This window comes from Vigna umbellata, chromosome 1 (genome assembly GCF_029865625.1).
Source record: "Vigna umbellata cultivar VRB3 chromosome 1, Vumbellata_1.0, whole genome shotgun sequence".
Lineage (NCBI taxonomy): Eukaryota > Viridiplantae > Streptophyta > Magnoliopsida > Fabales > Fabaceae > Vigna > Vigna umbellata.
The window spans coordinates 13,320,338-13,342,446 of NC_142165.1; the positions used below are offsets into that span (position 1 = coordinate 13,320,338).

Consider the following 22,109-nt stretch of genomic DNA (forward strand, 5'->3'; position numbering starts at 1 on the left):
GAACCTTAAGGACCAATCTTATAAAACAGTTGCCTAGCATACCTTTATAATGCAAAAAGAACACTTTGAACACAAACAAAAAACAAACATTCAATTTATTCATCTTACTAACGTCATTGTTACACATGCATGTACACTGCAAGTTAACCCCAGAAACTACTCTGGACCAATTTTATCCATAGCATTGAATGCCATAAAGCCAATCATGGATACTCGACGGTTAAGAGCAAAAATCTTAGGGTTATCAATGGCTGCAGCAACCAAAGCTGTGCTACAGTAATCAGCTCCATCGCCAGCAATTCTAGCATCATAGTTTGCAGCAGGCATATCATATTTCATCTCACCAAGGGAAGATCTGAGGGCTCTGATCACCCCATCATAGTCAGCCGCACAGTCTTCAATGACCGGAACATGTTTCTCCTTCGCCAAACCCTTAAGAAAATTCTGCCCTTCCACTGCCTCCTTCGCCCCCAGTTTCAGAATTGCCTGTGCAAGTTCGGTGAAGTTTTTGGCTTTCACGATTTCAGGATCTCTTCTCAGGACTTCCTGGCACAAACCATAGTCTTCTATGGTTTCGTTGCAGACTATGTCAATGAGATCAGGACTAGCACTAGCACCGGCACCGAGTAGTCTGTGATGAACGTGAGATCTACCAGCCTTTGTTGGCAAAGGAGATTGAAAAACGAGGATCAAACAAAGAGTCACCAACAAGGAACATAGTGTTGAACAATTCATTTTGTGGAGTTTCAACCAAGAACAGCTATAGCTTGCACTGGGAAATGGTGAAAATAATTCTTCATGGTGTTGCTTTTTAAAGCATTGCTCATATCTAATGCATACGCAGTTTGAGCTGTATACAGATGATAATAATCATTACCAAGGTAAAAAACTATTGATTCGCATGGCAGTTTCACATGTGCAATTTGTCCTTTGGTTTACATTTTACATTCCCTCCATCTTTTACAGGCGGTTTATTTAATGATAGTGTGAGAATGGCAACGGATACTTAATACAGATAAGATAATTTTATACATAGAAACTTTTCATATTCTTTTAATAATTTTTTTCGTTATTTTTTCAAAAAATACAAAAAATTATTTTTTTTATATGTCTGTTTTACTCAAATGAAAATGAATATAAATATAGGTTACTCTAGTATTACCCTACCACGTAATAGTCATAAGTGAAACTTTCAGAAAAAGAATTAAATGTTATGTTAATTTATATTTAGATTTACAATTTATTTTAGTTTTCATACTTTTCTTTTACTCCATTTGAATAATTTGATCCTTTTGTGAAATTCGCCTTTACATTGATTAAAATATGTTATATTTTAGAAGTTAATTATTTTTATCTTCTGATTTAATACACATCATCTTTTGGATTTTAATATACTATATACTTAAAATTGCATAAATATTAATTTAACATAAAAAAAACAAATTATTTTCATTTAAAAATTATTACAACTTAATTGAATAAAAAATATAAAGACAAAAATAAATTTAAGTATAATACTAATTAATATTAAAAATAATTATTAAATGAAATCATATAATAATATTCAAATGTAAAATTTATTATATATATTATAAAAAATGCGTGAATTAATTCTTTTTTCTTCAAAATCAGATATAACGTGTTTTATGTTTATTACCTGTACTTGTTATTACAGTTTGATATTATTAAATATTACAACAATTTTTTTTAATTAAGGTTACAATTGTAAACACACAATAGTGTTCCCTTTTCAAAATAATCATGATTATAATTATTAAAATAAAAATATTAAATTATAATTTATTTTACAAAAATAAATATCAATAACTTTTATAATTTTGTTGGAGATAGTTTTTTTTATAAATAGTTATTTAATTTAAAAGTATTATTTAAAGAGTAAAAGGGTAAAAAATTAGAGCTGTCTAACACTAATTAAGGTAATCGTTTCTTTGAAGTTAGAAATTAAGGAATATATAAGTTTAGCCTCCAAGTAAAGGCTTATTTTCAACCTTCCAAGAAATTGATTAGCATGTTGTTAGATTTTAAATGGCTGTTGTCATTTTAAATAAAATTGATACACATATTAATATTAAAATGATAAGAATTATATCAATAATTAAATTTAAATCTACCAAAACAAAAACAATATCATAAAATTGATACTGATCATTCTGCTGCATTTATACATTTGTGTTATGACCAATCAAGGTCTTTATGTTGACATCACGAAGTCTTGAAAAATAGATTGATAATAAAAAAAGTTTTATAATCATACTAATATATTTTATTATTAAAAAGTTAACTATAAATAAATTTTTTCAACGACTTTCATTCTATAAAAATCTCTATCTCTATATGAATATATTTATATAAAATTTTTCTATTTATTCTTTAAAATATTTAACTTTCTTTTCATCTATTTGAAGATTCGAAGACATCTTAGAAATCATGGTATACATAGTAATAAGATTGCCCAAATAGATTTGCCAATAATAAAGTAAGTTTTTGTTTTGCTATTTTCTATATCCAATTAATATTTTGCTGTATGTGCCCTATTAAGGGGTTGCAAGTCTTTGAGTAGTTATAAATGATTCTCAATTCTCAATTAATAATATGATTTTTTTATGTAGTTAAAGTTACTAAAGGATTTGTGTATTGTGTGAAGTCTTTAAGAGCAATACTCTTCTTTTGAGGTAAAGAAAATTTTTGTATTTAGGAACATACAACTATTAATTTGATGATTTTAATTGAAGGAGGTTTTGTAATTGAGAATTTGGTAGTTGATAAAATTTGCAAATATAAATTTGTGAAAGATGAATTATCCAACTTCAAGATATATACTTATTGCTTCTATGAGGCAGATGAGAGAGATCACATGTATGTGATAGAAGAAAATGCCTTGATTCGAGGTCAAGGAGCCTCCTGCAGCAGAATAAAGAGAGGAATATAGAAAAGGGGAAAATTCATCTCCCTTATTCTTTCATTACTCAGGTAAATATAACATAGATATGGAAATAATAAACTCTCAACAGATCCACTAACAAACTGACAACTCATAACGAAATATTCCCTCCCCCCAAACAACCCCACTTTTCACAATTTATAATTAACTAAGTATTTTGGTAATCTACGAGTTCTTGCTGATATGTTTGAGTTAGATTTCCCATTGGGCTTGATGATATTATTGTAATCTTTTTGTGGGCTTGAATTGTTATCATTACTACTCCCTGGGAGAATCATCTTGTCCTCAAGGTGATATGTCTCACGTAACTCATTCCAAATTTCCCAAGTAGTGTCCTCCAGAGTTAATCCCATCCATTGTACTAAAACCAATTTCGTTGGGGGTGATGTAGAGTTGTCCCATTTGGAGTCCAGTATAGCCATAGGACTAATTAATGGGTTGTTTCCATGTGTGGCAACCGGTAGATCAGCTTGTTGAAGAGGAAGGGGACCATGATGGGCCTTGAGCACATAGCAATGAAAAACTGGGTGGATTTTGGAAGTTGAAGGCAGCTCTAGTCGGTATGCTACAGGTCCTATCCGCTCCAATATGTGAAATGGACCATAGAAGCGCTTACTCAATTTTTGATAAGTGGTTCCCCTTACAGATTTTTTTCGATATGGTCGAAGGTGAACATACACCCAATCATCCACCTGGTATACAACCAAACGTCTCTTGTTATCAGCAATTATCTTCATTTGATCTTGCACCTTTTGAAGCTTCCTTTGAAGAACATCTATCATGTCTTGGCGACTTAATAATAAAGAATCCACCGCTTCAACAACAGAAGTGCCAGCTAAGTAATGCGGAATGGAGGGAGGTTCCTTCCCGTATGTGACCTGAAAAGGAGACATCCCAGTAGCTGAATGAACAATAGTGTTGTAACACCATTCAGTGACCCCTAAGTATTTTCCCCATTCTGTAGGTTTGTTGTGCACCATGGAACAAAGATATTGCTCAAGGATCCAGTTGAGAACTTCTGTCTATCCGTCAGTTTCTGGATGGAAGGATGTACTTATCCGAAGTTTGTTGCCACACAATTGGAATAATTCTCGCAAGAATTTGCTAATGAAAACGGGATCCCGATCAGAAACTAGACTACGGGGAAACCCATGATGCTTACAAACCATGTTCAAGAAGAGTTGGGCAACCTTAAATGAAGTAAATTGAGTGCGTAATACGCCAAAGTGAGCACCTTTGGAGAAACGATGAGCCACCACTAAAATGACCGTATTTCCTTGAAAGAGAGGTAAACCTGTAATGAAGTCCAAGGACAAATCAACCCACGACTTCAAGGGAATAGATAAAGGCTGAAGTAGGCCAGCGGGTCTTTTGATTTCATATTTGGTCTGCAGACAAGTTACACATTGAGCCACAAACTTCTGGACATAGTCACACATGCCCTGCCAATAAAAATTTTGTTGGAGCCGCGATAAAGTCTTTGCAATGCCTGTGTGACCACTTAATGGTGTCATGTGAAATTCTTCCAGCAACAATGGAATGAAAGGATTTTCACTATTAATCCAAATCTTTCCTTTATACATCAACAATTCTTGGTGGATACTATAATTCTCATGACCATCAGGATCCATTTGTACTACCTTGAATAATTGAGCAAATTTTGAACTCGTGTGTAGAGCTTTGCGGAGCTCCTCTAGGAACACAAAACGAGGCATGGATAGAACTAAAAACTGGCTGTTACCAAGGTCTTGGGGTCGTGAGAGGGCATCAGCCACGACATTCGTTTTTCTTGCCTTATATTGAATGGAATAATCAAATCCTAGCAACTTTGACAAATAAATTTGTTGCTCAGGAGTTTGAATAATTTGTGACATTAACTCCTTGAGGCTACGTTGATATGTGAGGATTGTGAAAGAGTGTCCAAGAAGATATTGTCGCCACTTCTTGATAGCAGAAGTGATTGCATGAAGTTCACGCACATATGTCGAAGATCGCATGAGTTTGAGACAAAATGGTTTACTATGAAATGCTATAGGATGTCCTTCCTGCATAAGAACTGCACCCATGGCCACACCTAATGCATCCGTCTCCAAAACAAAGGGCAAGTCAAAATTTGGGAGGACTAAAACTGGTGCCTCAGTCATGGCCTTCTTCAAAGTATCAAAAGCAGTTTGAGCTTCTGTGGACCACCTAAATGTGTCTTTCTTAAGGAGAATTGTAAAGGGCGAAGCGATAACAGCGTATCCCTTTATGAATCGCCTATAAAATCCTATTAAACCCAAGAAACCACAAAGAGCTTTAATAGTGGTTGGTGTTGGCCAATCCACCATTGCCTGGATTTTTGAATGTTCAGGTGCAACTCCCGTAGAAGAAACTACATGCCCTAGATACTCCAATTGTGTTTGGGCAAACAAGCATTTAGAGTCCCTTAGAAAGAACTCCCCCTATAACAATTGTAGGAATGTTTGTTCTAAGTGATGAAGGTGGTCTTCTAATGAGCGACTATAGACCAAGATATCGTAAAAAAAACGATCACAAATTTTCGCATGAACGACTTTAGTAGTTCGTTCATTATGGCTTGAAAGGCAAAGGGGGCATTGCAAAGCCCGAATGGCATGACCGTGTACTCATAGTGTCCATGATGAGTTCGAAATGCGGTTTTTTGAATGTTTGCAGTATTCATTCGGATCTGATGATAGCCTTGGCGTAAATCCAATTTTGAAAACCAAGAAGCTCCACCCAACTCATCTAAAAGTTCATCAATAGTTGGAATTCGAAATTTGTCCTTAATGGTAATAACATTAAGAGCACGAAAATCAACACAAAACCGCCAACTACCATCTTTCTTTTTCACAAGTAGTACCGGAGAGGAAAACAGATTATGGCTTGGCTGAATCATACCATTGGTTAACATTTCCTCTACCTGTTTCTCAATTTCAGCCTTCTGGAAATGAGGGTATCTGTAAGGCCGCACCGAGATGGGAGCAGAATTGGGGAGGAGGTGGATTTTGTGATCATTAAGGCGTGATGGGGGAAGTGCAGGAGGTTTTTGAAAAAGCTTACGGTATTTGTGTAAGAGGGCAGAGATGTCAGGAAGGGGATGAGTAAGGATATTTGGTTGAGATTGTGAAGGTGTAGTAGGAAGTATTCTGATGTGGAAGAAACCTGCGGCCCCATGTGTTTGTACTATGCGTTTGACTTGATGGGTTAAAATGTCACTGGGCTTCTGGGGTGCATTGGCCGTGAGTTCAACAAATTTTCCATTCTTGACAAATTTCATAGTGAGTTGAGAATAATCAGTACAAATGGGGCCTAATTCCTTTAGCCACTGGATGCCGAGAACAACATCTGCACCACTAATAGGAAGAACGTGAAGGTCCACTGCGAACATATGGCTCTAAATCATCAAATTGACTTTTGGACAAATAATATGGCATTCAAGTTCACTTCCATTACCCACCATGTCCCTCAATATGTCAGTGGGTTGGGTTGCCAAATTCATGAATTTAACAACTTTGTCCTGAATAAAGTTATGAGTACTTCCCCATCACTGATGGGCTATTTTTTAATGTGGCCCACAATCCTTAGTGCTTTTGGGGTAGGTAAACTAGCTAGAGCATTAAAGCTGATTTGGGCTTCATTGTGGGTCAGACTTCTTTCTTCTGAAAGAAGGGAATTAGGGTCCAACTCAAGGGCCGATGACTCCCCTATATGTCGTCATCCTCATTTATGGCAACCAATAAAAAGAAACAACCCTTGCACTTGTGCCCGGGGCTGAATTTTTCATCACAATTGTAGCATAGTCCTTTCTCACGACGATCTAACATCTCCTCGTGAGTCAATTTCTTATAATGTGTTTTAGGCGATGTGGGTAGCGTTGCCGACGATCGTGACAGTGGGGTAGGTAACAATGGAGGACCAGAAGAAGACATAATATGGGGACGTTGACGCAAATATCGGTGTTGGTCGTTAAGCTTATCCTCCTGTAATTTGGCCAGAGCTGCCGCTTGTGTTAATGATTGCGGTTGCAACGCTTGAACCTCACGGCGAATATCCGAGTTTAACCCAGAAATAAAATTGCTCAGTAGAAAAGTGACAGGGAGACCAACTATACGATTAACAAGCCGTTCAAATTCATTTAGGTAATCTTGAAACGTACCTTTTTGCGTTAATCTGAAGAGAGAGTCGTGTGGGTCGTCATAATACGAAGGGGTGAAACGAACCTCCAAGGCTTGTAGAAATTCATGCCAAGAAGGAAGCATGTTGTTCCGATGCAACCATTGAAACCAACTAAGGGCTGGGCCCTCCATGTGAAAAGAAGCTATTCGAAGTCGGTCAGCCTCTGGTGTCTGATGATACTCGAAGAACTGTGAGATCTTAAAGATCCAGCCCATAGGATCGGTTCCATCAAACCGGGGAACGTCTAATTTCATAAGAGGTAAACGACGATCTTTGGGTTTTGGAGAGGGAGGGTCGCGTAAGGTAAGTTGGGATGTAATGGCATCCAAACGGTTGGTGATTTCACTTTGGTTGACGGTGAGCTTCAGGATGGCTTCTTCCAAATTGATGATAGATTTGGAACGGGTATTGTGGTCTGTCATGTTCGCGTCGCGTCTCTCAATGAGAGCACCAATTTGATAGAAGAAAATGCCTTGATTCGAGGTCAAGGAGCCTCCTGCAGCAGAATAAAAAGAGGAATATAGAAAAGGAGAAAATTCATCTCCCTTATTCTTTCATTACTCGGGCAAATATAACAATAAACTCTCAATAGATCCATTAACAAACTGACAACTCATAACAAAATATTCCCTTTCCAAACAATCCCACTTTTCACAATTTATAATCAACTAAATATTTTGGTAATCTACATGTTCTTCCTGATTAGATTTTCCATTGGACCTGATGGTATTATTGTAATCTTATTGTGGACTTGAATTGTTATCAGTATGATATCTCTCAGTCTACTTAAAATACATGTGATAAATTGAATTTTAAGTTGTATGTTATCATTTAATTATGTTTAATTAAGAAAATGAATATATCCTTCTTAATAGAATATGAATGATCTAAATTTATTTTTTATTTTTTGTTAGACGTTGAGATATGATTTTGTTCACCTACTGTAATCATAAGATATATATTATAAGCGGATTGTGTGGTAGAAAAGGATGTGAACAGTAGTTAAACTTATATGCATATAAGTTATTGCAATATTCGTTTTTAAATATTAGCTTTTGTTAAATTCTTTTATATATATATATATATATATATATATATATATATATATATATATATATATATATATATATATATATTAGATTTTGAATTTTATTATCAGGGAGATTTTAAAGACTCTATATGTATTAAATGTTAATCCATATATTAGTAGTTCCTTTATATAGGTTACGGGTAAAGAATATAATTTGTGGATATACAATTGGTACTTGAAAGCAAACTTTTTCCATGTGTGAAATATTATTAATTTTTTCATTTCAAGTTTAAAAAAACAAGGCTGATATTTTCGATCACAATTATCAAATCCAAATCGTACACTGAAAAAACAATTTTAATGTCGTAAATTTATTTAATACTTATTCTAGTCAAATATAGATGATTTGATAGATGAGTGATTTGTTTTAAATTTAATAAAGTTAATTATTTTATTTGGATAATATAATATTTTTAAAAAAGCCTTGTTTTGAGTTAACGTTAGAAGTAGGGATTATGAGGGAGAAATGTTAATCATAAAAAGTTATCCTCAAAATAGTAAAATTAATATATAATCCCTACCCAATTGATTAAATTGAAAAGGAGTGATAAAGGATGACAGGAACTTCCAATTGAACGTGAAGTTAATATTAGAATCTGAATCAGCAAGCAAAGTGAGTGCTAATTTGGCACTAGTTTTTGGTAATTATCAAAAACGAGGTTCGTTAAAGCACCGTCTTTACGCCGACTCTGGGTAGTTTCCACGCCAATACGACACTGCTAATGCAAGTCCTCGTCGTCGTTTAACGCTCTCGTTTTCAGTTCAACGAGAAAGATAAAAAAGCGTTAAAACGCAGCATCTCGAACGCTGCGAGATCTCAAACCCGCGGTTTCGAAGCTTTTTCTACGATCAATGGAGTTCGACCCGATCCCAATCGGTTCGTGCTCCAAAGAACACCAGGCGATCTACAAGGACTGGTTCAATTACGCTGATTCAGGTACAGTACAACACAGCACAACACATTTTTCAATGATTTTTGTTTTCCTTATTTTTTCTTCAGAAATTTCACCGTACACTTCCTTTTTTAGATAGCGATGGCCGCATTACGGGGAGTGATGCCACCAAATTTTTCTCCATGTCCAACTTGTCTCGCCAAGATCTTAAGCAGGTTTTCTGTTTTCCCGTTACTCTTTGTTGTCCTTGTTTTGTATTGAAACATGAAGGAATATAGGTGAGAGTTGGAAGTCATCGAAATCTTTAATCAAAACTGTAAGGTACTATATGATTGCTTGCTTAGTGGATAAAGTGAAAAGTGATAAAAGTTTAGCGTTATTAACATGCCCTACTCCCTTTATTCTCTACTCATTAATGAAATAAAGCGAGGCGCACCACCGGTAGCGGAATCAATCGACATTGACTGTGTTGAATACTCTCCCACTTTAAATTTTGTCAGCTGTAGTAGTTTTATTTGACTCGAGTAAAACTGCCTCTCATGAAGGATGCCAGTAGTCAGTGACTACAAAAAAAAATAAAATTAAACAATGTTTGGTATTTCAGTGTGCATGCAATGGTAGAGAAAAGATAAAACTGGGATTATTTGCTTTTACAAGTAGGCCAATTTAATGTTCACTTATATTCATTTTAAACAATAAGTAACAAAATGTTGTTCAGTTTCATTTTTATTTGCTCTCTTCTGCCTTTGCTATCAAGCATGCACAGGTGAACTTTGAACTTCGCCTGCACTTCATATCTTAAAGACGTCTTCATTTTCAATTTAGGCAGACTTAGTTGTTGGTCTCGAATCAGTCCTCTAATTTGTGGAATAACTCATATTATCCAGTTCCTACATTGGTTTTGATTTTTGCAATTCCAATTCAAGACTGATGCATTGTTGGTATAGAGAATTTTATCCTGTTATTGAAATGTATTACCAAATATTGCCAACTATTTAAATTATTTTTTGAATCTTTTTTATGAGTGAAATAATTTAATTATGCATATGACGTGACATTTTATTATTTCATGGTAATATTTATTTTATACTGATAATGTTTGAACTCTTACAATTTATCTCATGTAGAAATCTGCTTTGGTATAGTTGTATCTCTAACAACTAGTGGTTAAGGCAGTTAATGGTTGTGTTGTTTATGTAATAACTTGTACTTGCTGATTGCTATATATTTTGCCTTTTTTTTTTCTTTCTTCCTAACTAAAGACTTTACTTGTTTGCTTCTGTTACCAAAATAAGGTGTGGGCTATTGCAGATACAAAGCGGCAAGGATATCTTGGTTTCTCTGAATTTATCATTGCTATGCAGGTAAAAATGTTATACATTTTTGTGAACTTCAATGCAGATAAATTTCCAAAATCTTACTCACTTTGAAATGTAGCTAGTTTCTTTGGCTCAATCTGGGCACTCAATAACACCTGATTTGCCGACTAGTGATGGTAAGTTATGTATGTTTAGGTTTGTCTTATACTCTGTTTGAATAACGTTTTATCATTGTATTGGTTTGTAATGCACATTCATGCTGATCTGCATATGTTTATTTTGAGTGTCTTCTTGCAGTTTAACCTAATGAAAGTTTACTTTTATTTCAGTTGATTTTACAAATCTGGAACCTCCTGTAATGGATGGTTTGGATGCATTACTAGCTGTAAGTATGTCTTTCTAATGTATTTTTTTACAGTGTCAACATTTTATGTTTATTTTTGTGAAAGTTCTGACCACTCAAATTTGTTTACCCAGAAGAAAAAGCATAAACATAAAGAAGTTGAAACAAATGGTAATGTTTTTCTCGTTTTACCAAATTTGGACCTTCATATTGGTTTTATTTTCTTTTTATGTTCTTTCCTTTTGAAGATCTAGTCTAAGTTCAGTAATTACAGGTAGTTATCAATTGCAGCCATCACCATCGAAAAATTGGTTTTCTTCAAAATCAACTAAAAAGGCAAGCATTCTGTTACTGTTAATTTGATGGACTCGTTGTGCATTATCCTTACCCTCCAGTCCACTAGAAAACACTGAATATTCATTTCAAGTTTTCAAATAATTGCCAACTTGAGTGTCATTCTTGTTCTTGAAAAGTATTTGTGAGAGACAACTGGTTTGGTTGCTCTCTGTCTTCTATAAGCTGATGAACAAAATATATTTAGGTAATGATTAGGAGCCTGAAACCTACCTTATTATTTGATTTCAATGCATGTGGTTAACTTGTTTTAGCCAATATGAAGCACGGACACCCTTCTTCGTTGGCCTGTCCTTGTGTCCGAAACCAACACCCCTATAACATGTGTCAAATACTCTGCCAAAGTATCAAATTTAAAAGATGATATTTTGCGGCTCCAACATGACTCTATCACAGCGCTAATGAGAATAATGTGCCTGATACCCCACATGTGAATATTGTTGTCAGTTTAGAAATGGTATTATATTATCTTGATTCTTCTTTTTGGCATGACGCGATGTGTGTTTTATCTCGTGGAAATCTAAACAACTAACTTTGTCTCTAATAGTTTATGAATCACGTTAACATTATCCTAAAGGTCATCTTCCTACATGTATGTTCTATAGGACCTTTTATCTGTATATGTTACCCCTTTACTATTGGCAGTTTTTCAAAATTGTCAAATATTTCTTTCATAAGTCATTTTTCTTGTATTTGTGATACATTTGTTCATAGGTGCCTCTTTCCTCAGTGACATCAATAATTGATGGCTTGAAGAGACTCTACCTTAACAAATTGAAGCCGTTAGAAGCCACTTACCGTTTTAATGATTTTGTATCACCATTACTGGTGAGTAAGTTGTTGCTACGTTTTGAATATATACAAAGATATACATTTAGTTTTTTTTTGTTGATTGTAATTTTTTACATTATGTAGACAAATAGTGACTTTGATGCCAAACCAATGGTTATGCTTTTGGGTCAGTACTCAACTGGTAAAACAACATTTATCAAACATCTGCTTAAAAGTAGTTATCCAGGCAAGTGATTCTTCTTTCTCTATATGCCCATATGTATCTCTTGCGTCTCTTATATCTGTTTTATGAATAAATAATTCTATATCTCCCTGCAACAATTTCCTACCAATCCTTCTGATTATGTTAGGTTTCTTCATTGAAAGAAACCAAAACTTGCAGTTCACACACCCAAAAACACAAGTGACACCCACACCCAACACTTAAGATGTCTCTTTTATTTCACCACAACCTAAATACACAAAAACAATCAAGGGAAAATGTTTCCTTCACACAGGATGATACTAATCCTATCCAGCCTCTCAAAACTTCAAAAAAGATAACCCTCCAAAAGACCCAACCACAACTATACATAGTCTTACCACTAAGGAGACTATAACAGCCAACCTCCTAACTGCCCAACTAACTATTTATTTTCCTTCTCCTTATATAAAACATTTAATTTCCTAACAGATTACTATTTGAACAAAGTGTTGAATCTTTTCAACGTCTGTAAAATATGAAACACATTTATTTATTTTGATATTCTTTGTAAAATTTAGGAAATTTAGTAGGATTATATATCATTACTTTTTAAATATATAGTTGCTAATCTCTGTCATGTTTTTCCCATAAATGTTGTTAGGAGCCCATATTGGACCTGAGCCAACAACTGATAGGTTTGTTGTTGTCATGGTACGTCTAAGCCAAGTCAATTCCTTTCTGATGATTGTGTTGTTAAGTTCAATGTTTTCTTAGTTTTAAACATATACATCAATTTGGCTTGTAAATCATGGGAATATTGAACATCTTGTTAGAGTGCCAGTCATGCTTCCAACACTAGCACTCCTTATAGTCATGATTTACTCAACATTTACCCACTGGATTTAAAAATGTTTTTTTTGAAAGTTTATTACTTTTTTTTGTTAACTCCGTGCAAGGAACCCACATCCTTGCTGCCTACACCTAATCATGACTCTTTTATTACCAGTCTTTGACAATTGGATTGGAACAAATCTGCATCACAGTCGGAAGCCCCCATTATGTTGAGGGAAAAGAGAGAGAGAAAAACATATTTAAGTATGAAATTCGCAATACTAAAAGGAGAAATTGGGAATTCAGTAAACACTAAGCATGAGAAAAGAAACGGAAGAGAACAGTGGCATGTACCACTAAAACCTTACGCAAGTTATCTTTGACATCAACGAAGTTAAGAAAACTACTGCATGCTCTTCAGAAGGGTGAAGCGAACACTTTTTTATTTTCTATAGCAAAGGGAGCAACAGTAGAGAAAAAAGAGTAACAATGTTTCATTCTGCAGGAGGAATATCTTTAGGAGGAACATGGTTAGGTTATATGTGAAACATCAATCAGAGTGGGCTGGGTTTACAAATTTATCTTCTCCATGACTTAAGAGTTAACAAAAGTTAATCAGCATTCAAAAAACCACGTCATTCAATTAAATCTACGTGACAAAAGTTAAGTAAACCACCATTTGCGACATCTTTGACGCCACCATGTCACCTAACACCAGAACTATAAAAGGCGTTTCGAAAAGTAGGACTAAAAGAATGAAATGTCTTAATTGGAGGCTATAAAGAAAATTGCCCCAAATTTGGGGGACTAAACATAGTTTTTCCTTTTCATAGTAATTCTTTATCTTTTAACTGGGAAATGGTACTAATGTACAGTCTGGATCTGACGAGAGAACTGTTCCTGGAAATACTGTCGCTGTCCAAGCAGACATGCCATTTAGTGGCCTTACAACTTTTGGTACAGCATTCTTGTCAAAATTTGTGTGTTCACAGATGCCTCATCCCGTAAGTTGATCTAGATTTGTTCAAAATAGTTACAAGATTTTCCTTTATAACATTTGTGCTTAACTCTTTCAATTGTCCAAAGCTTCTAGAACACATCACATTTGTTGACACTCCTGGAGTTTTGTCTGGAGAAAAGCAAAGGACGCAACGGGCATATGATTTTACGGGTGTGACATCTTGGTTTGCTGCCAAGTGCGATATGATACTCCTATTGTTTGATCCTCACAAACTTGACATTAGTGATGAGTTCAATCGTGTGATATCATCCTTACGAGGACATGATGACAAAATCCGAGTAGTTTTGAACAAGGCAGACCAAGTCGATACCCAACAAGTAAGAGCTTGAATGGTCAAACTTCAAACTTCTGTTGTTTATCTTCTGAAACTCACAACCAACTCCAGTGAAATCTAACCTATATCTGTCCCTTTCTAACAGTTGATGAGGGTTTATGGCGCCTTAATGTGGTCACTTGGGAAGGTGCTGAAGACACCTGAAGTAATGCGTGTGTATATTGGGTATGTGGCATCATTTATGTATTTAATATATTTATACTTCTCTCTCAATGTTTAAATGTGGTCTTTGTTATAGATAGTTGGGGAGAGACTACTTGTTGCTACAATTGTTAGGTTTTTGAGATTGTTTTGTATTATCATGAAGTTGTTTGTCAGTGCCATTTTAGCTCCGGAAGATTTCTTCCACACCACCACCCCCATGTTCCATGCAACATATACATGATGAAAAAGCTGAATTTTTGTTTCCTTGTTTATGATATTGACATGGGCTCATTTTCTCATAATCAACCTTCTTTTTGCAGCTCCTTCAATGACATGCCTGTAAATGATGCTGCCACTGGTCCACTTGGTAAGGAACTATTTGAAAAGGAACAGGATGATCTTCTTTCGGATCTGAAAGATATACCAAAAGCAGCTTGTGATCGAAGAGTGAGTTGTTTACTTAACCAAATTGTTATATTTTTATCATAAAGGTAGTTTCCAACTAAAATTAGGGTACTTAGGGTGTGTTTAGTTGTTTTTTCAGTTTTTTAAAACTCTTTTTAAAACATTTTTTAAAATCCAATGTTTAGAATTAAGAGTGGGGAAAGATTAGTTTCGTAAACAGTTTTCAAAAGCTACCCTAATCAAATATTTTTTAAACATCAGGAACCAATATTTTTTTTTGAGAAGGCCACCCCATGCTTTGATAGCTTTGCAAAGAAATTATGAAGATTAAAGGATAGCTGGGACAGTAGATACGGTGAAACTAAAGGAAGTCATCCTCTTGATTAGATTGTTCTTTCTTTTTTGAAATTACAAAAAGAAAAGTAGTTTACTAGTTCTTTAGTGGCATTATGTCCATGGACAGGTTTTATACAATATTCTCCTTTTCCTGTGATATACATTCTATAGTTGCATCTTGTAAATTATGTCATTTTCAATTTCAGTACCGGTTTATATTTAATTTGTTGGAGTTCCTTTTTTTGCATAATTAATTTTATTATATCTGTATTATTGACTATTGTAGATCAATGAGTTTGTAAAACGAGCCCGAGCAGCCAAGATACATGCGTATATTATCAGTCATCTAAAAAAGGAGATGCCTGCTATGATAGGCAAATCTAAAGCTCAGCAAAAGCTCATTGATAATTTGGCAGCTGAATTTGGAAAGGTATGGATCTATCTGTATATCCACTTTGCTTATATTGTTTACACATGACTGACACATTTGAAACAGGTGCAAAGGGAGTTCCATTTACCTCCTGGTGATTTCCCAAATGTAGAGTATTTTAGAGAGAGATTGAGTGGTTACAATATTGATAAGTTTGAAAAATTGAAACCGAAGATGATACAAGCAGTTGATGACATGTTAGCTTATGACATTCCTAACCTCTTGAAGAATTTTAGGAATCCCTATGATTAAATTTCTGGGCAATTGAGTCAGCGCTATATTAGATTAGTCAGAGTAGCGTTCATAGCAGAAATTGTACGGTGTCTTTGTGCTCTGTGTATGTTCGTCATGGGATCTTTATGTGCCATCCGATGGCTTTCTTTCTACCTCGCTAGTTATATTATTCAATTTACGTTTTTTTAGTATATTGTATTCTACAATAAAGTCCCCAGACAGAAAATAAAGGTAAAAAACATTTTACTTGTTTGTATCAAGCTTTGTGTTTAGTGTTAATAAAGATGATGATTAACAGGTTGGTGTAGTTGTCTACGAAATATATAGCTTTGGTAAATTTGAATTAATGCTTAATTTTCCTAATTAATATGGAGTGCAGGAGAGTAAATCCCTTCGAAGTCAGGTTAGTGTCAGGGCTATATCATACTATTTACTATTGAAAAATTGAAACACTCCATTGCTGCATATACGATTTCGTTTCAGTAACAAATTGAATTTACGCACCTAACAGTTGAATTTGGTTGTTGAATATTCCCTTCGAGTTCGCATGCTGCTGAAAATATAATATCAGATAGAGAGGACCCATAATCTGGAGATTACCCTCAGACTCAATTTCATGGAGATTACCCTCAGACTCAATTTCATGGAGATTACCCTCAGACTCAATTTCATGGTAAATGTGTAGATAGTTGAAAGTGAAGGTAAAGTATGTGTAATTCATAAAATAGTAATGGTCTCGTTTTAAAATTTTGAAATAAAAATAGAAAGGAATATTTTCTTTAAAATAATGAAATTTAAAAGAAACAAAAACAATATATTTAAATATAAAATTGGGGGAAGAAATCAGCTACTGCACCATTTAATAACTTGCATCATAATTTTTAACTAATTAACTTTATTCACGAAAATATGTATACATTCTCAATTTTGGTATATTTATATAATTTTTTCAAAAGTATCACAACCATTTAATAAAGATTATGAAATACTTTTGCCAAATTTTTTATCCATAGGCTGTACAAAAAACTTTAGTGTGACAGTGTTATGTGTATATAGCATGTTCTAAACTTAGCTAAAGTCTATAGATTTTTATGGATAAGTTCATAAATCTTTATTGTACAAAATGTTGTGAATGTGTAAGTTTTGTGAATTTCCATTTATAACTAACAATCCTATGAGCGAGTAGCTGCTGCATAAAACCAAGTTATCTCTTGATTAAGTACAAGTAATGTTCAAAGTTTGGAGAGAAAAACTAAGATATATATAGCAAGTCAAATAATAATGAAAATCACATTTAAACAACTTTGAGTAAGAGCTGCCACGGTAAAAGATAAAAAACAAGGAAGTATATATGTGAGTTCAACTTAGGTTAAACAATTAATAAATAAAATTATTTAAGTCTGAGTTCAACTTTTGTAAATTTTTTAGTGTAAATCTATATCATTAATAAAGACGATTTTTTGTGTACATAATTTAAATAATTCAAAAAAAAATTATCTTTTACGTTTATATACATACATTAGGGAAGATACATGTATTCACTTTTTTTACGATTAAAAGTAAAATTATTATTATTATAATTATAAAAGTAAATTTAAATAATTTTTATGATTTTATTGTAGTTAACTTTTAATTTTTTGTAGATAAAATTTTCATTATAAATAGATAAATTTTAGAAACAAATTATCAAATAAAAAATATGACCAAATGTAAAATAAAAGTTACTTAAACAGTAAAATTAATAAATAATTATTTTGATTTAAAAAATACTTAAAAATAAAATTTAAAACAAAATGTGTTCACAAAAAAAATAAAGATCTCATTATATAATAGTATAAAAAAATAGAATAGTATAAACATGTGCCTAATTTTAATTATTTTGTTTCTTAATTTTAAAACATAGAAATTGAAACGAATTAGTAGTAATGCTAGAAAGTATGACGAGTGTTAAGTATTAACTTCTTAGTCTTTGTCTTGATTGATTATCCTTGTGATAAACATTGTATTACAGGCTTTCTAAATCCTGAGTAAACATTTATGGTACCATTCGATATTATTTATAAATATTCGATAATATCTTATTATGTACAAGAGGATAAAAATGTAACTTTAGAAACTTTAATAATAAATTTTCATGAAATCCTCTGTTGTTCATTAACTTCGTTTTCTTTTCCGACAAGAAACCTTTTCTTTTTATGTTTTTCATTATCTCTTCTTCCATTCGATCATCCACATCTTCTTCTTCGGCAATGTTAGTCCACAAGGTTTTGTCCCGTGTGTCCACCAACGTTTCTCGGACTTCTTTTATCTCTGCTTCGAAATGGCCCCAACACTTCTTCAATCACTTACATTCCCTTGTTCAGCAATCTCCCAACAAGGTAATCTTCCACACTTACCCAAAGCAATTATATTTCCTACTTTTTAATTCTCAGGGTTTTGCCAGCATTTAAAGGGTATGATCAAATTTTGATTGTTTGACCCTTTTCTAACCTTATTATTTTCGCACGATTCGGTTCCGTGTCTCAACATATATCCTAATTGGCTCGGCTTTTAAATAATTGATGTCCATAATGTTGTTTTACTTTTTTTTTGTTTTTTCTGGTTAGGTTTAGTGTCATCTTGATCATGAAAGGTATGTCTGAGAGACAACTGGTTTGGGTGCTCTCTGTCTTCTATAAGCTGATGAACAAAATATATTTAGGTAATGATTAGGAGCCTGAAACCTATCTTATTATTTGATTTCAATGCTTGTGGTTAACTTATTCTAGCCAACATGAAGCACGGACACCCCTCTTCAATGGCCTGTATGACATGTGTCACATACTCTGCCGAAATATTAAATTTAAAAGATGATATTTTGCGGCTTCAACTTGACTCTGTCACAGCGCTACTGAGAGTAATGTTCCTGATACCCCACATGTGAATATTGTTGTGTCAGTTTAGAAATGGTATTATACTATCTTGTTTCTTCTTTTTGGCATGACAAAATGTGCATTTTGTCTTGTAGAAATCTAAACAGCTAACTTTGTCTCTAATATTTTATGAATAAAGTTAACATTCTAAAGGTCATCATCCTACATGTATGTTCTATAGGACCTTTTATCTGTATTTTTTACCTCTTTACTATTGGCAATTTTTTAAAATTTTCAAATATTTCTTTCATAAGTCTTTTTTCTTGTATTTGTGATACATTTGTTCATAGGAACCTCTTTCCTCAGTGACATCAATAACTGATATCTTGAAGGGCCTCTACCTTGACAAGTCAATAATTGATGGCTTGAAGAGACTCTATCGTCAGAAGTTGAAGCCGTTAGAAGTCACTTACCGTTTTAATGATATTGTATCACCATTACTGGTGAGAAAGTTATTTTATTTAGGTTGTTGCTACGTTTTGAATGTGTACAAAGATACAATTAATTTCTTTTGTTGGTTGTAATTTTTTACATTATGTAGACAGATAGTGACTTTGATGCCAAACCAATGGTTATGCTTTTGGGTCAGTACTCAACTGGTAAAACAACATTTATCAAACATTTGCTTAAAAGTGGTTATCCAGGCACGTGATTCTTCTTTCTCTATATACCCTTATGTATTTCTTGTGTCTTATATGTGTTTTATGAATACATAATTCTCTATCTCCCTGTGTCCTACTAATCCTTCTGATTACTATATGAAAAAGTATTGAATCTTTTCAACGTCTGTAAAATATGAAATCCATTTATTTATTTTGATATTCTTTGTAAAACTTTAGGAAGTTTAATAGGATGATATATCATTACTTTTTAAATATATAGTTGCTAATCCCAGTCATGTTTTTCCCATAAATGTTCATAGGAGCCCATATTGGACCTGAGCCAACAACTGATAAGTTTATTGTTGTCATGGTATGTCTAAGCCAAGCCAATTCCTTTCTGATGATTTTGTAATTACGTTCATTGTTTTCTCAGCTGTAAACATATACATCAATTTGGCTTCTAAATCAATGCAATATTCAACATCTTGGCAGATGCTATGAATCACAACACTGCTATTTCTTGCAGTGTTGGAGTGCCAGTCATGTACAGTCTTTTCTTAATAATCCTTTAAAACACAGTTTTGAGTTTTCTTAGTAATCCTTTATCTTTTAACTGGGAAATGGTACTAATGTACAGTCTGGATCTGACGAGAAAACTGTTCCTGGAAATACTGTTGCTGTCCAAGCAGACCTGCCATTTAGTGGCCTTAAAACTTTTGGCACAGCATTTTTGTCAAAATTTGTGTGTGCACAGATGCCTCATCCTGTAAGTTGATCTAGATTTGTTCAAAACATTTACAAGGTTTTCTTTTATAGCATTTGTGTTTGACTCTCTCAATTGTCCAAAGCTACTAGAACAGATCACATTTGTTGACACTCCTGGAGTTTTGTCTGGAGAAAAGCAAAGGACACAACGGGCATATGATTTTACGGGCGTGACATCTTGGTTTGCTGCCAAGTGCGATTTGATACTTCTATTGTTTGATCCTCACAAACTTGACATTAGTGATGAGTTCAGTAATGTGATATCATCCTTACGGGGACATGATGACAAAATCCGATTAGTTTTGAATAAGGCAAACCAAGTTGATACCCAACAAGTAAGACCTTGAATGGTCACACTTCTGTTGTTTTATCTTTAGAATCTTTCACAACCAACTCCAGTGAAATCTAACCTATATTTCTCTCTTTCTTATAGTTGATGAGGGTTTATGGCGCCTTAATGTGGTCACTTGGAAAGGTGCTGAAGACACCTGAAGTAATGCGTGTGTATATTGGGTATGTGGCATCATTTATGTATATAATATACTTATACTTCTCTCTCAATGTTCAAATGTTGTCTTTGTTATAGATAGTTAGGAGAGACTACTTGTTACTACAATTGTAAGGTTTTTGAGATTGTTTTGTATTATCATGAAGTTGTTTGTGTCAGTGCCATTTTAGCACTGGAAATTTTTTTTCACACAACCACCCCCATGTTTTATGCAACATATACATAATGAAATAGCTGAATTTTTGTTTCCTTGTTTACGAGATTGGCATGGGCTCATTTGCTCATAATCAACCTTCTTTTTGCAGCTCCTTCAATGGCATGCCTGTAAATGATACTGCCACTGGTCCACTTGGTAAGGAACTATTTGAAAAGGAACAGGATGATCTTTTTTCGGATCTGAAAGATATACCAAAAGCAGCTTGTGATCGAAGAGTGAGTTATTTCACCATTTTTTTATCATAAAAGTTGATTTCAACTAAAATTAGGCTACTTAGGGTGTGTTTGGTTGTTCTGTAGTGCCATTATGTTCATACACAGGTTTATACAATATTCTCCTTTTCCTGATATATAAATTCTGTAGTTGCATTATATCTGCTGTATTATTGACTATTGTAGATCAATGAGTTTGTAAAACGAGCCCGAGCAGCCAAGATACATGCCTATATTATCAGTCATCTTAAAAATGAGATGCCTTTTATGATAGGCAAATCTACAGCTCAGCAAAGACTCATGGATAATTTGGCAGCTGAATTTGGAAAGGTATGGATCTATCTGTATATCCACTTTGCTTATATTGTTTACACATGACTGATACATTTGAAACAGGTGCAAAGGGAGTTCCATTTACCTCCTGGTGATTTCCCAAATGTAGACGATTTTAGAGAGAGATTGAGTGGTTACAATATTGATAAGTTTGCAAAATTCAAACCAAAGATGATCCAAGCAGTTGATGACATGTTAGCTTACGACATTCCTAACCTCTTGAAGAATTTTAGGAATCCTCATGATTAAATTTCTGAGCAATTGAGTCAATGATATATTAGGTTTGTCAGATTGATGTGTATAGCAGAAATTTTACGGGGTCTTTGTGCACTCTGTATTGAATATTGAAAGATTGAAACACTCCATTGCTGCATATATACGATTTCGTTTCAGTATCAAATTGAATTTACGTACCTAACAGTTGAATTTGGTTGTTGAATATTCCCTTCGAGCTCGCATGCTGCTGAAAATATAGTATCAGATAGAAAAGACCCATAATCTGGAGATTACCCTAAGACTCAATTTCATGGTAAATGTGTAGAATTGTTGAAAGTGAAGGTAAAGTATGTGTAATTCATGCTCTAGTTTTAAAATTTTGAAATAAAAATGGGATGGAATATTTTCTTTAAAATAATGAAATTTAAAAGAAACAAAACTATATATATAAATATAAAATTGGGGGTAGAAATCAGCTACCGCAGCATTTAAT

The 22,109-nt window shown here is 33.8% G+C and overlaps 3 protein-coding genes across 3 annotated transcripts; 2 read left to right on the plus strand and 1 right to left on the minus strand.

Annotated features, from left to right (window-relative positions):
- On the minus strand, window positions 1-831 carry LOC124848284 (uncharacterized). The gene has a single exon (XM_047325928.2). The coding sequence runs from the start codon at window positions 733-735 to the stop codon at window positions 157-159; it is 579 nt and encodes a 192-aa protein (XP_047181884.1). The 5' UTR covers window positions 736-831; the 3' UTR covers window positions 1-156.
- A 7,965-nt stretch (window positions 832-8,796) lies between these two features.
- On the plus strand, window positions 8,797-16,111 carry LOC124833960 (EH domain-containing protein 1-like). The gene is made up of 16 exons (XM_088095863.1): window positions 8,797-9,168; window positions 9,260-9,339; window positions 10,420-10,488; window positions 10,562-10,619; window positions 10,773-10,828; window positions 10,921-10,957; window positions 11,061-11,122; window positions 11,855-11,968; window positions 12,056-12,158; window positions 12,778-12,827; window positions 13,823-13,951; window positions 14,034-14,285; window positions 14,388-14,467; window positions 14,767-14,893; window positions 15,474-15,617; window positions 15,684-16,111. The coding sequence occupies exons 1-16, from the start codon at window positions 9,084-9,086 to the stop codon at window positions 15,867-15,869; spliced, it is 1,632 nt and encodes a 543-aa protein (XP_087951989.1). The 5' UTR covers window positions 8,797-9,083; the 3' UTR covers window positions 15,870-16,111.
- A 1,725-nt stretch (window positions 16,112-17,836) lies between these two features.
- LOC124831218 (EH domain-containing protein 1-like) lies at window positions 17,837-21,982 on the plus strand. Its single transcript, XM_088095865.1, has 10 exons — window positions 17,837-18,229; window positions 19,054-19,206; window positions 19,305-19,407; window positions 19,686-19,735; window positions 20,003-20,131; window positions 20,214-20,465; window positions 20,564-20,643; window positions 20,944-21,070; window positions 21,254-21,397; window positions 21,464-21,982. Exons 1-10 carry the CDS (start codon window positions 18,047-18,049, stop codon window positions 21,647-21,649), a joined length of 1,407 nt encoding a protein of 468 aa, XP_087951991.1. The 5' UTR covers window positions 17,837-18,046; the 3' UTR covers window positions 21,650-21,982.
- The last annotated feature ends 127 nt before the right edge of the window (window positions 21,983-22,109 follow it).

Coding starts and splice junctions, on each gene's coding strand:
- LOC124831218 (XM_088095865.1), top strand. CDS start 18,047: ATGTTTTTCATTATCTCTTCTTCCATTCGATCATCCACATCTTCTTCT. Junction 18,230..19,053: donor TTCAGCAATCTCCCAACAAG/GTAATCTTCCAC, acceptor ATTTGTTCATAG/GAACCTCTTTCCTCAGTGAC. Junction 21,398..21,463: donor TGGCAGCTGAATTTGGAAAG/GTATGGATCTAT, acceptor CATTTGAAACAG/GTGCAAAGGGAGTTCCATTT.
- LOC124833960 (XM_088095863.1), top strand. CDS start 9,084: ATGGAGTTCGACCCGATCCCAATCGGTTCGTGCTCCAAAGAACACCAG. Junction 11,123..11,854: donor CTTCAAAATCAACTAAAAAG/GCAAGCATTCTG, acceptor ATTTGTTCATAG/GTGCCTCTTTCCTCAGTGAC. Junction 14,286..14,387: donor ACCAAGTCGATACCCAACAA/GTAAGAGCTTGA, acceptor CCTTTCTAACAG/TTGATGAGGGTTTATGGCGC.
- LOC124848284 (XM_047325928.2), bottom strand. CDS start 735: ATGAATTGTTCAACACTATGTTCCTTGTTGGTGACTCTTTGTTTGATC.